Here is a 14,086-nt window from a genome sequence, read left to right as displayed (position 1 = left end):
GCACACCCACAAGGCATAATCTATGAATTCAATGATGGGACAGTGATCCTCCTTCAACAGTAGCATCTGGCCGAGGATGTTGTCCATCCCGCTAACATAACCATAACAACCATTCAAAATTTTGGGGTCAGTAAGATTTGTATTTATAAACAAAATTGCTACTTTTATTCAGCATGGTATCATTAAATAGATCAAAACAAAGTGACAGTGAAGATATTTACAGTGTTACAAAAGATTTCTTTTTCAAATAAATGTTGTTCTTTTAAACTTTCTTTTCATCAAAGAATCCTGAAAAAAAACTACAGTATAAAGAGGCACAACTGTTTTCAACATTGATAATAATAAATAATAAGAAATGTTTTTTGAGCAGCAAATCATCATATTAGAATGATTTCTGAAGGATCATAGAAGACTTTTTGTAAAAAAAAAAAAAAAAAAACATTAAAAAAAAAATATTATCCAAACATTTAAATGGTAGTTTCATTATGAAAATGCATAAAAGGATGTAGACATAGCTTTCTGCTAAATAAGACCATATCTGTTTCCTGTTGAAAATTATTTAAAGGCTTTTAAAGCTACAAAACATTTGCCTTACATGGCCTTAAATGACCCATTTTGTTAAACATTTACACATTTGCTTCTGTCCCTCATTCCTGTTCTTGTAAGCACCCAAAAGTCAGAATACCTTTGGAATCGGTGAAGAATGTTCATTTATATAAGTCAAGTTCTTTATTATTTTTTTTGGTTGCTCACCAGGCAAACATAATTATTCTGCCACTCTGCCATGTCTCACATGGTCCCAAAAGCCCCTTTGACCACATGCATGATCGGTCAGCTCTAAAACAAAAGTGACTTTGTTCCCCAGAGAGTGAGAATGTCGTTTGTGTTCCAATTTGCAACTGGTGCCTTTTATTTCCTCAGGAAACACAATCTTTTCAAGCATTTTACTCGGTGACACTGCATAAAAGACTAGTTGTTCCATATACATTTGAGTTTACAGTATGTTAAGGGTTTAAAATAGTAGGCCTATGTCTTTACTTATAAGACAAGCCAGCCAGGCATAAACATCACCATTTTTTTCCTTTTCATACAAAATCTATGAGGGATCCCAGGGGATTTACAGACTGCATTCTTGGAGACCTACTTCACTGCATTTGAAGTCATGAATCACTGACAAGTCCATATATGAATAAAATATCCCCAGACTCTGAATAGTCATTTGTAATTTTCTCAGTTATCTGGACCTTGTGGATAAAGTGTGACTCAAGGACTCGGCTTATTAAAAGCTGACAGCTTTTGTTCGCATTTGTTATATTTGTTGTGCAATGATAGATAAAAAAATAAAAAATAAATATTACATTACGTGAAATTTCACTCTAAATAAATGAACCCATAAGTTTGTTTATTGTTGACTGAATTGAATATACAGATGAAATGTCATAAATTCGTGTCGCTCTTAACACATGGTGGCGCAGTTCTACATAAAGCAAAATACTTTATTAAAACAATGAATTACTCTTGCCTGGAATCACAAAGATTTTATGGCTTTTTTTAAAAGGTCACCAGTCATGCCCATTTAAGTCATGCAGACGAAACCTGCGCGGAAGTTTGTCGTGACGTCACCGTGACGTTTCAGTAGGTTGGTTTATTTTCACTTCCTGTACAGTGGGACATCCCGCGGCTCCATCCGAACTGGGCTACATCAGTGTCCGCGTCCTACTTTAGACTTTTGCTTCCATTTTACTGGACAGACTGAGAACGGACGAGCTTTATTGCAGCGGCCCGCCTGCAATAATGTAACGCACATTTCTGCGGAATTGTTAGTGTTGCGGAGATTTTGTTATTATGGAGTGCGGAATCAGCGGCGCTCATCATATGTGCTGCTGATCGAGACATCATCCACCCACTAACAGCGCGATCTCTCCATTTACTCTCACACTCTACAAAGACACAAAACATGGCCAAACGTCTTATCTGCTGTTGGCTTTGGGCTCTAGTGGCTCTTTTTTACTGCAAACGAGCACTTTCATTTAATCTGGACGTTAGTAAACCTACAGTTTTCTCTGGACCTCCAGGAAGTTACTTTGGATTTTCTGTGGCTTTCTTCAATCCTGATAACAAACAGTGAGTAGATGAAGTTGTACGTGTAAACCTTGTGAGCTGGCAATCTACAGACGAACTTGTTTTAGATATAATAGGAGTCTACTGTATTTAAGGAAAATGTAAATCTCAAGTATGCATAGATATTCTGAAAGATAAATGTATTAACATGGATAACAAATTCAATTTTCTTTTGTAGCACTAGTATGTGCATACTTTATGTATACATATGGTATTTACTTAATATTTAATATCTCTATCTATCTATCTATATATATGTATATGTATGTATGTATATGTGTATATATATATATATATATATATATATATATATGTATATGTATATGTATGTGTGTGTGTGTGTGTGTGTGTGTGTGGGTGTGTGTGTGTGTAATGGTAATAAATAATGTATATATTATACACTGGCCTCCAAAAGTTTGGAAACACCCTAGAAAAGTAGGGTTTTGGACAATATTGGCATGAATCCTTTTTAATTTGTGATAATTTTGCACTGATAAGGGACAACATAAACTATGAAAACATATTATATAAACAGTTTATACAAAGAAAAAAAACTTAAATTTTCGATTAATCAAAATATCCACCATTAGCAGCTATCTGACCTAAACTGGGTTCTAATTGGTTCATTGTATTCTAAACTTAATTGGCAATCAGTTTTTGAAGCTATTAATGTTTGCTGACCCAAAAATCTTTTACAAACCTGACATGTACATATTGCCATTATTACGTAATCAAAATGAAAATTATTATTGCTGGTCTTCAATGATAATGTCAAGTTACTGTAATGTATTTGCACCAAAAAATGATATGGATTTATGCTGATATTGTCCAAAACCACACTTTGCCAGGGGTGTTTCCAAACTTTTGGAGGGCAGTGTATGTAATAAATATATCTGAAAAATTTTTTTTTATATATTTAACAAAAAAAAAAAAATCATATAAAACACATTTTACCCTCTGATTCCAGATTAAACATACTGGTTGGTGCACCTAGGGCAAACACATCTGATCAAACCCCCTCTGTTGTCACTGAGAGGGGCGCTGTCTTCAGCTGTCCTTGGCACAAGAGCGGCACATGCACACAGATTGAGTTTGACAGCACTGGTAAGATGCAGTTTTCAGCCATCATAATGTAATCTTTGCTGTTATTTAAAGCTTTTTTTGTGTATTGATTCACATTACATGCTAGTGGAAGAGGTAGGGTTTGTCAGAGTTATTATAGGACCTTCTGAGTAGCCTGTGGCGCTTTAATGATTTATTGGGTCATATATCAGCTTTGCTCTAAATATTTTCAATAGGCGGAGGAAAAATAACAAGAGAGGGAGTCTGATGTTGTTTCAAGGCTCATCTAGGATTGTGCGATTTGTTATTACAAAGTGTTTTGAATTCACATGCTTGGCAGTGTCCTGCAACAGACAATGGAGTTTCTTTACCATTCACAGAATTCATAAGCTGGCCACTAACTAGATTGCAGATGTACACAAACAATCTTCACACTAACAGGACTTTGTTTATCTTTATGTATATACTTGAATATAGGCACCGTTTATTGTGCCAGATCTCATTGGCATTCAGTGGCGGTTATAGACTAGCCTTGCCTGGTTTACCCTGCCAGCCAAGCTGGATTGCTTCAAGAGGAACTACCAGACAAACAAAAAGGTCTTCAGTTGGATTATCTCAGTGTGTTTAGAGTTCTCACCAACAACTGAACTACTCCTCTCTGTGTTCTTTTCACCCTTAAAGAAGTTCTTGGGAAAAGAACTATGTATAGAGTAGCTTTAATTAACGCTGTGCATCTATGGCAGAGTAAGCAGACACGTTTGGAGTATATAATAATATTTAGTCATGTATTTTATGAAAAAATAATGTATGTATGTGTATTAATGGGTTAGTTCACACAAAAATGAAAATAATGTAATTTATTATTCGCCTTCATGTCGTTCTACACCCGTAAGACCTTCTTTCATCTTTGGAACACAAATTAAGATATTTTTGATGAAATCCGATGGCTCAGTGAGGCCTGCATTCACAGCAAATGACATTTCCTCTCTCAAGATCAGTAAAGGTACTAAAAACATATTTAAAAAAGTTCATGTGAGTTTAGTAGTTTTACCTTAATATTATAAAGCGACGAGAATATTTTTTGTGCACCAAAAAAACAAAATAACAACTTTTCAACAATATAGTGATGGGCGATTTCAAAACACTGCTCCGAAGCTTTACGAATCGAATCGGTGACTCGGATCTTCTATCAAACGAACTAACCCTTTAAATACCAAAACAAATTAAATTTTGGAAGCAATTTTTAATGTCAGTTTAGCTTTAGTAGATTTATTTAATTCATTTAAATACCAAACAAAATGGATTTTGGGGAAAAAATATAATGACAAATTACTTTTTTTTTTTTTTTTTTTTTGTAAAAATGCTATAGTACAAATATTTTACAAATATTCACTACCGGTTAAAAGTTTTTGAACGGTAAGATATTTTTTTTTTATGTTTTTAAAAGAAGTCTCTTCTGCTCACCAAGACTTAAATTATTTGATCCAAAATACAGCAAAAACTGTTATATTGTGAAATATTTTTACAATTTAAAATAACTTTTTTCTATTTGAATATATTTTACAATGTAATTTATTCCTGTGATGGCAAAGCTGAATTTTCAGCATCATTAGTATCATCCAGTATTCAGTGTCACATGATCCTTCAGAAATCAAGCTAATATGCTGATTTGCTGCTCAAGAAACATTTATCAATTTTGAAAACGGTTCAAATTTTTTTTCCAGGATTATATGATGAATATAAAAAGAACCTAAAAAAGAACATAATTTATCTGAAATAGAAAGCTTTTGCAATAAATTTCTACACTGTCAGCTTTTATTAATTTAATGCATCCTTGCTGAATAAAAGTATTAATTTATTTAATTTCTTTTAAACAGCAAAACAAAAAACAAACTCTTACTGTCCCCAAAGTTTTGAACGGTAGTGATAATATTACAAAAGCTTTCTATTTCAGACAAATGATGTTCTTTTGAACTTTTTATTCATCAGATAATCCTGAAAAAAAATTGTACACAATGGTTTTCAACATTGATAATAATAATAAATGTTCCTTGAGTATCAAATCAACATATTAGAATGATTTCTGAAGGATCATGTGACACTGAAGACTGGAGTAATGATGCTGAAAATTCAGCTTTACCATCACAGAAATAAATTGCATTTTAAAATATATTCAAAATAGAAAACGGTTATTTTAAATTGTAATAATATTTCACAATATTACTGTTTCTGCTGTACTTTGGATCAAATAAATGAAGCCTTGGTGAGCAGAAGATACTTCTTTTAAAAACATTTTAAAACCTTACCTTTCAAAAACTTTTGACTGGTAGTGTCAGTGACTGGTTTAGACTATAGTAAATATATTTATTTATTTTAAATGCCAAACTTTCAGACCTTTTCTCTGAACTAAGACGGTTCTTTTGCAATTACTGTTAACTAATAATTAACAATACAATTAAATGGGCTGTGGTTAATGCCAATCTATAAGTATCTGTTATAAGTGAAGTATTTTTGGGGCCACCACCACCATATTCCACTGACCTTCAAGATTTTTTTGTTGTTTTTTCCCTCTTGCTTTCTTCGTGCACTTTGTTACTTAACAATCACTACTGCATGAAAGAAGCTTAAGCATTTCTTCTGTTAAGTAAATGCCAAAGCATAACTGTGTCCTGACATGTTTTTACTGTGATTGACGTGGCTGTACAATTGTGTTCTCTGTGCTGGCTGACCTGCTGACTGTTTGAGGAGCAAGCAAAGTCTAGATTAGAGAGAATTGTGGGATGGAAATCGCTGTGTAAGGAACAACATTCATGCTGAACTATTACAGCATGGTTACACAACTGTGTTTCCACTGGGCCTCTGTACCGTCAACTCCCCTTTTGTGCTGTTTGGCAATAATTAAGTGCTTAATTCTAGTAAAGCCTGGGTGTTGTTGACCAGCTGTATGACTGTGTTGACCATGAGAAACATTGGGAAATTCCCAGCTCAGTAGCACAGACTGATGAACAGCTGGGGCTTCCTGAGGCTGACACTGTGGCTGAGATGAACCAAAGCCACAGGGAGGGAAAATATCTTTCTTGGCTGTGTGTGTGTGTCGGATCATGTAGACCTAGGAAAACTTTCAAGCGAAAAGTATTTTTGGAAATGTTATTTTGAAATCATTTTATTCATTTTGATCTCTAGGGCCAACATTATATAACTAAAGAATGATATCATGATTCGAATGATGTCAGAATATTTTTATAATTAACAAATCACTGTTTGTTCTTAAGTTCGTTGTGCTTGTTAACAGCAGGAAAGGTAGTGTTTGATTCTAACATGCCATGAATAGATTCAGCTGTCAGTGTTCATGACCTTGGATTGAACTTCAGATAGCTTGGAAATGAAGAGGATGAGAGAGCGTGGCATATCAGCTTAACTTTTTGATCTATGAACTCCAATGCTTCTGTCATATCAGACCTTTTGAAATCAGCTGGAGTTAGAGGAACACACCAGTGGAGGAGATTGTAGTGATTGGAAGAGCAGTGTAGTCAACTACAAAGGACACGATGACAGTCTGATGAATCTAATTAACTGACTAACTTGTGTTTCCACCCCCTCCTTCCTTCATTTCTCTTCCTTCCCCATTCCTCTGTCGTTTCCATCACAGATGACAGGAAGAATGCTAATGGACAGCAAATGGAGTTTAAGTCGAATCAATGGTTTGGGGCCACTGTGCGTTCCTCTGGGGACCATATTCTGGTGAGTCAGGGTGCACATGTAGAAACTTGTTGTGAAATAAGATTTGGAAAAGAAATAAATACATTTTAATCTACTTTTACTTATGCTTTCAAAATCTCGGGAGAATCAATCAGGAATCATGAGGAATCTCAAGTCATTTGCACAATTGTAACACAAACTCGTCTCTGTCATATTTATATTAGCAGCAAAATGTCACTCCTTTTTTTTTTTTTGTGCAAAAACAAGTGATGTTCCATCACAGGGTTCCTACACAGTTTGGAAAAGTGGAATTTGATATGAGTCATTTCCAGTTCTGGAAATGTATGGAAAAATATATTTCCCCTATTCTAAAATATAAAATTAGGAATTTCTAAAAAATAAATTTACCATACAAGCCGAGTGATTTCATGGCAAAAGTTTAGTGATCGTTCAGTGATTGATGAACATAACTTAATGAATTCAAGGCTTACGTTTTCATTACACAAGACTGGTTGTCTTTAATATGTCTCTTCACTAAACGAATGTGCTTGTGCCACTCGAACCAGCAACGGATAAAAAAAAAAAGAAAAGTAAATGATCATCTAAATCAGACTGTACTTAGCTATTTGGTGATCGCACAACATCAAATGTTGTCAGAGGTAAAAATATGCAGGTTATAAAGCGTTTTAGCTTTCTTCTCATCATGTAAGAGCATGTTATCATTTAGAGGAAACCAATGAAAAAAACTGAGGAAATATTTACAGATGATTGTTCTATATGCCAAATATATAATGTTGCATTATGTGAAATATGGTCTGAATCTACAGAGAGGTTTGGAAATTTGAGTATGGAATTATGAAGTTGAAAATGTTTAGGAACTCTGTTTACATTGACCTTGTTGGGATACGTCCACTTTTAAATACACAAGGATATTTTAAATACACTTTTTCCTGATAAATTTACTCACCCCCATGTCATCCAAGATGTTCATGTCTTTCTTTCGTCAGTCGAAAAGAAATTAAGGTTTTTGATGAAAACATTCCAGGATTTTTCTCCTTACAGTGGATTTCAATGGCTACCAACAGATTGAAGGTCAAAATTACAGTTTCAGTGCAGCTTCAAGGGCTTTAAACGATACCAGATGAGTAATAAGGGTCTTATCTAGCGAATCGATCGGTCATTTTCGAAAAAAATACAACCATTTATCACAAAATATCGCCTTGAACGTACTTTCCGCTTCCGCATTCTTCATAACGCTTACGCTGAATGTTCTACGCCTTCCCTATTCTACTTACGGAACGAACGCGGCGCCAGTTTCGTTTTTTTCTGTAACTTGAATAGGGTAGGGAAGGCGTAGAACATTCAGCGTAGCGTTATGAAGAATGCGGAAGCGGAAAGTACGTTCAAGGCGATATTTTGTGATAAATGGTTGTATTTTTTCGAAAATGACCGATCGATTCGCTAGATAAGACCCTTATTACTCATCTGGTATCGTTTAAAGCCCTTGAAGCTGCACTGAAACTGTAATTTTGACCTTCAATCTGTTGGTAGCCATTGAAATCCACTGTAAGGAGAAAAATCCTGGAATGTTTTCATCAAAAACCTTAATTTCTTTTCGACTGACGAAAGAAAGACATAAACATCTTGGATGACATGGGGGTGAGTAAATTTATCAGGTATTTAAAAGTGCACTAATCCTTTAAGCCCTGTCGTTGATTCTATATCCTTGAAAATCCTAGATTAAATCAAGTTAGATATCAAACTGAAATTATATATTCATCATTGTAAAGTTGTAAGGAGCTGTTTGCTTCTTTTATTTAAAAGTACTTTGATCTTGACTTTCAATGCTTTTATGGAACTAAAAATATTGATTAAAATAAGTCTTGCTGTAATACATGTCAGCAGATATTTCTCAGCATATGGTTTAGAAGAACATGATTACTACTCATGTTCTGATCTGCACATACATTTTTTTCTCTCTTTTCAGGCATGTGCTCCTCTCTACCAGTGGAGCACGTATGGATTATCAGAAAGAGAGCCTGTCGGGACATGTTACCTGAAGAAAGGCAATAACATTGTGGAATATTCGCCCTGCCGCTCTAGTATGTACATGATCACAGTGTATAACGTCACCTTAGGCTGCTCATGCCCTTATTGGGTCACATCTAATAGCCTCCCTGAAATGTCTTGACTTAGATTTATGAGATATCATACTTGTGTTGTGTATCATCTCCTGCACGCATTTGGTTTTAAGACATGTCTAAGTTAATCCGTTTTTCCCAGTCGGTGTGCCAGCTGTCATATGGTTATGACAGTTCCTCTGTCTGAAGTTTGCCTTCCTCTTTCTCAGCTTTCCTTCACGTTGAGACTTCCTCAAAACTATTTCTGCTTGTTGTAAATACATGAATGAATTTAAAAAAAAAAAAAAAAGTTTTTTTTTCATCAGACTCAAACTCACCTGAGGGACAAGGATTTTGTCAAGCAGGATTCAGTGCTGACTTTGTGAAGGTATTTTTCCCCTACATAAATCTGCTCCCTTGTATGCTGATGCATTTATTTATTTATTTATTTATTTTTAATTTTCTATTTTTTTAAATATATTTTTTTTAATATATGTAGTATATATAGCCCCAAAAAGCCCCAAAAATATAAGGGCACTTGATGTCTGACTATCATTACATAAGAAATACAGACGTTTTTATTTAGTTAACTCACTTAACTTGTTTAGTAAGATTTCACCATAAAATGTTTTATAATTTTTATCGTATGTAAATGTAAAACATTGTGTTATTTTAAACCACTGTATTTTCCTGACACCTTGAACATTTCACTCAATAATTCGGTTTATTCACTATAGTTTAAAAAAATAGTTTAAAAAAAAAATGACGATCTCAGAGTTAAACTGTGTCAGAAAAAAATTAATCTTAATTACGTCAGAAAACACTTAGGCAAAACATGGTCAGGTCAAAGTGTCTGAATAATTTTTGGTTCCAAATTTTATCAATTTTACTGGTAGTCCACTGTATGAAGAATTGTTGGGTATAGTATGTCACAGTTTACTTTATTTTGCTATCCTCACTTACATAAATGTCCTGCACCCTCTAGTAAAAATCAAAAATATCAAAAATGTTTGAATAATTCTTGCTTTGACTGTATGCAGTTCTTGTATATTCATATTAATTCATATCAAACCCCACTATATCTTATGTTTCACCATTTTAGACCTAAAACAGTGTTTTATTTGAGAAGTGCTCGGTCTTTTTCTTGACAACATTAATAACAAAATTTGTTTTGGATATTTAGATACTTTATTGCTGTGCATGTTTATGTTATTGCCCATTCCTGCCCAAACTTGTGCCGAATGTACCAAAACATGTTTTTATATCTCCTTCAGAAGAACCGGGTTGTTATTGGAGGACCAGGAAGCTTTTATTGGCAAGGTAAACCTGTATTTGGCTTATTATCCTTCTGTGAATTTGACACTGAAAGGGGAAACAACAATGTGCTCTGTCAGAATTTTTTTGTGACTCAGAGAATGTTTGTTGTGTCTTGTTTCCAAGGGCAAGTTCAGATATAGCATCGACACAAAACAGGCCAGTGAATGTTTGTGCCTCTGCAATACTTGTTAAAATTTACAAAATGTGTCTTCAGTCCCCGTCTGTGAGAGAAATGCTGCTCAGAAAAGAGGATGTTGTTTTGAAGTCAATAAATAATGCAGAATCATATGTTGTCTCCTGCAGTGGAGATGAGTCTGTGGTTTCATTGAAATGTTTTGTGTTGCGCTGTGTGATGCTGAAATGATTGTTTACTGAATCACAGCTCTGTTATGACCTCACAGGGTGGGGTCATTTTAGGAACCATGCCCAGAAAAGACATTTAAACACATCTTTCACTAATTTCATGACCTGTGGTGATCGTTTTTAAAAGTTCTGTAATGGTTTTTTTTTTTTTTTTTTGTTACAGTTTAGTTTTTCTGCTGAGTGTCTCTCTTTTGTGGTGGTATGATAATTATACTCCCTGCTGAGAGTAAAATGCTTTCAGAAATGTGAATGTAATGGTGTGATTGATAGTAACTGAAGCTAACCTTGGTTAAGTAAGTCTTTATTTTGGCCTCTTTACATTTGTTAATGAATTACTATGTTGTTATGACCATAGTTTTATATAACAGGGAGATTAATTAAACAAATTTTATGACGCAGTGTAAGAAAAGCTAATGAAAAGCTATTGTAAGATGAAAATTGTTAGTTACATTACAAGGTACAATAAATTTCTACATCACAACTTTTTAATGAAATTACTTCTGGTTTGTGATGAAAAAGTAGTATTAAGCAGTAATTAAATTATTCTGCTACAAAAGGATGACCTGTTCTGGGAAGTTCAAATGTATTTATTTTTTTCATCTGAATTTTTAGTGGTACATTTAAATGAATGGATTAAATGGAACTGATTCACTGGAATGAATTAGACTTGAGTGAGAGGCCATTTGAGGAAAGTGTGTGTGAGCAATATAATGTGACTATAACAATGTTTTGTTAAATCTGGTATTGTTAAAAAAGATTGTTAAACAAGCTAAATTGTTTTGAACATGCTGAGCTTCTGAGTTATTCTCTAACACTGATGTCGAAAGTCTGTAAAGATTAGAGACCATAAAAACAACAACAAAATCCATGTACCATATTAGAAATAATATTTCATGATTTAAGAAGATGTAACTGTTTTTACTTTTAACATTCACATGTATGAATATATTGGCACTGCATCTTTCTGTTTTGCTTAACATCACATTCAAGACGTCTATTGTTTGCACACTTCATTTCCTGTGTATTTGGGATAAAAACACTTTAGCTGCTGGTGTTCTCCTAACAGTTTTTCTCTTCTTTTTCCAGGTCAGCTGATCTCAGATGACATCACTGAGGTCATCAGCAGATACAATAAGGAGTTTTTTACTCCTTACAGTAACCAGTTATCAACCAAGTCAGCCGGGGCTCAGTATGATGACAGTTATTTGGGTAAGCCTTTTTGCGTCTTTTGTTTTGATGTTTCCTCGGAGTTGTAATTATTTTTTTGTGGTGATTTATATTTGCTCTGTTACCTGTAAATCAGGAGTAGAGCTCAATGTAATGTTGGGTTGCACATGTAATGAATGTTTTGGTGCTTTGAGTTGCAGTGATCAGAATGTACAAAACAAACAAGCAGAAATGCAGTGCAGATATTTATGTCATCATTTAATTTCTTAGGTTACTCTGTGGCTGTTGGTGATTTTAATGATGACGGTGAAGATGGTAAGACATTTCGATATGTTTCATATTTTGGAAAAGATAAATATACATTACCATTCAAAATTTTGTCTTTTTTTTTTTTTTTTTTTTTTTTTTTAAAGAAATTAATACTTTTATTTAGCAAGGACACATTCAATTGATCAAAAGTAACAGTAAAGACGTTTATAATGTTACAAAAGATTTCTTTTTCAAATAAATGCTGTCCTTTTGAACTGATTATTCATCTATTGCGGTATCCACAAAAATATTAAGTAGCACAACTGTTTTTAGTTGTTTCAAGTTTCTTGAGCACCAAATCTGCATATTATTTAGAATGATTTCTGAAGGATCATGTGACATTGAAGACTGGCGTAATGATGCTGAAAATTCAGTAATAAATTACAATTTATAATGTATTCAAATACAAATCTGTTATTTTAAATTGTAATAATATTTCAGAATATTAATGTATTTTACTGTTTGTACAAGAGATTTTTCAAAAAACAAAAAAAAGTCTTATTAACGGCAAACTTTTAAATGATTTAAGCGGCCTACAACAATGAGTTATCAGCGTCTTGATTGAGCTGGCCTGGCCTGCTCTAAAAACCATCTCCATAGCATTGCAAACTGAAGTGGTGCATTATGGGAATAGCTTAAATCTGATTTTTCTATGTAAATGGATCAAGAAGCTCCACTGCTGAATGAAAGCATTGTTGTGTCCAGCTCATTTTTAATTCTTCCTGCCTCTCTAGATTATGTCACAGGAGTACCCAGAGGGGAGAAGGCTCTCGGTTATGTGAGTTTAATACTATTTTTGGTCAGGAATCTGACAAAAACCCATAAAAGTGATGCAGTCCTGCTTGAAACAGCTCTTTGTCTGGTTTTGTCTTGTTAGGTCAACATTTTCAATGGGAAGAACATGGAGTCTATGTATAATTTCACAGGCACACAGGTACGTGTTACAAAAAGCGTTTACACCTCTTATATGAGCAGTCTTGCCTGTGAGCAGCCTGCAGGTCACATGGCATGCCCATGATTGTGGTCATGGCACAGTTATGTTCAACATTTGTTTACGAGCGGAGAGTTCATGTCCTAAATCCACTCCCACATCTGGAAGCTATTGACAGCGGTGTCGCCAGCACTCAAGAGCGAGAGCAGAAAAGAAGATGAGATGTGGCATCGACAGACCCGGGTTTTTGGCTGATTGTGATTGCTTCCGTGGTGAACAGTTAATCAAGCTAGAATCAACACATTTAATAGAGATTTATGAGTCCAAGCTCAAAAACTGAATCTATATACTGTAGGCAGCACCACCAAAACCAGCCATAATAATAATAGTAATATTTTATTATTATTATTATGTTGGTTATTTTGAATGTTATGGCCAATAACTTTTATGTAGACTAGTATGTTAAAGGTGCCCTCGAATTAAAAATTGAATTTATCTTGGCATAGTTAAATAACAAGAGTTCAGTACATGGAAATGACATACAGTGACTCACGGGATTTAAAGGGGCTGCAGCATAAAATTGGCGCGTTTATAACGATGCCCCAAAATAGGCAGTTAAAAAAATGAATTAAAAAAAATCTATGGGGTATTTTGAGCTGAAACTTCACAGACACATTCAGGGGACACCATAGACTTATATTACATCTTTTAAAAACATAATCTAGGGCACCTTTAAATCTATACTGTTTTTGTTGGTTTTAAAAGTCTAAAGCTCCAGCCTAGTCATAACTAAAGTGTTTTGTTTTTTTCCATCCACCTTAGATGGCTGCATACTTCGGTCATTCTGTAGCAGCCGTTGACATCAATAATGACAGGTAAGTGATGCTCTGCGCTCTGCTGTTAGATGTTTTCCTCACTGAAGGGAGGTTGATGATTTCTACGCACATAAACAAGTTTCTTCTAAGCTCTTTGACAATCCTTTCCTTTAAGAAAGTCC

The 14,086-nt window shown here is 34.3% G+C and overlaps 1 protein-coding gene across 1 annotated transcript in view; it reads left to right on the top strand.

The window, feature by feature from the left end:
• The first annotated feature begins 1,640 nt into the window (after window positions 1–1,640).
• Window positions 1,641–14,086, top strand: part of itgav (integrin, alpha V) — a 32,221-nt gene continuing 19,775 nt past the window's right edge. The window contains exons 1-11 of the mRNA XM_048193254.1: window positions 1,641–2,124; window positions 3,089–3,225; window positions 6,833–6,924; window positions 8,870–8,984; window positions 9,329–9,390; window positions 10,277–10,322; window positions 11,769–11,891; window positions 12,120–12,164; window positions 12,893–12,936; window positions 13,036–13,092; window positions 13,912–13,964. Coding sequence (XP_048049211.1) covers window positions 1,958–2,124; window positions 3,089–3,225; window positions 6,833–6,924; window positions 8,870–8,984; window positions 9,329–9,390; window positions 10,277–10,322; window positions 11,769–11,891; window positions 12,120–12,164; window positions 12,893–12,936; window positions 13,036–13,092; window positions 13,912–13,964 — 941 coding nt within the window. The 5' untranslated portion in view covers window positions 1,641–1,957. The remainder of the gene's footprint in view (window positions 2,125–3,088; window positions 3,226–6,832; window positions 6,925–8,869; window positions 8,985–9,328; window positions 9,391–10,276; window positions 10,323–11,768; window positions 11,892–12,119; window positions 12,165–12,892; window positions 12,937–13,035; window positions 13,093–13,911; window positions 13,965–14,086) is intronic.

The sequence above is a fragment of the Megalobrama amblycephala genome, linkage group LG6 (genome assembly GCF_018812025.1).
Source record: "Megalobrama amblycephala isolate DHTTF-2021 linkage group LG6, ASM1881202v1, whole genome shotgun sequence".
Taxonomy (NCBI): domain Eukaryota; kingdom Metazoa; phylum Chordata; class Actinopteri; order Cypriniformes; family Xenocyprididae; genus Megalobrama; species Megalobrama amblycephala.
The sequence above is the reverse complement of the archived record's forward strand: the minus strand, read 5'-3'. Positions and strand labels throughout refer to the sequence as shown.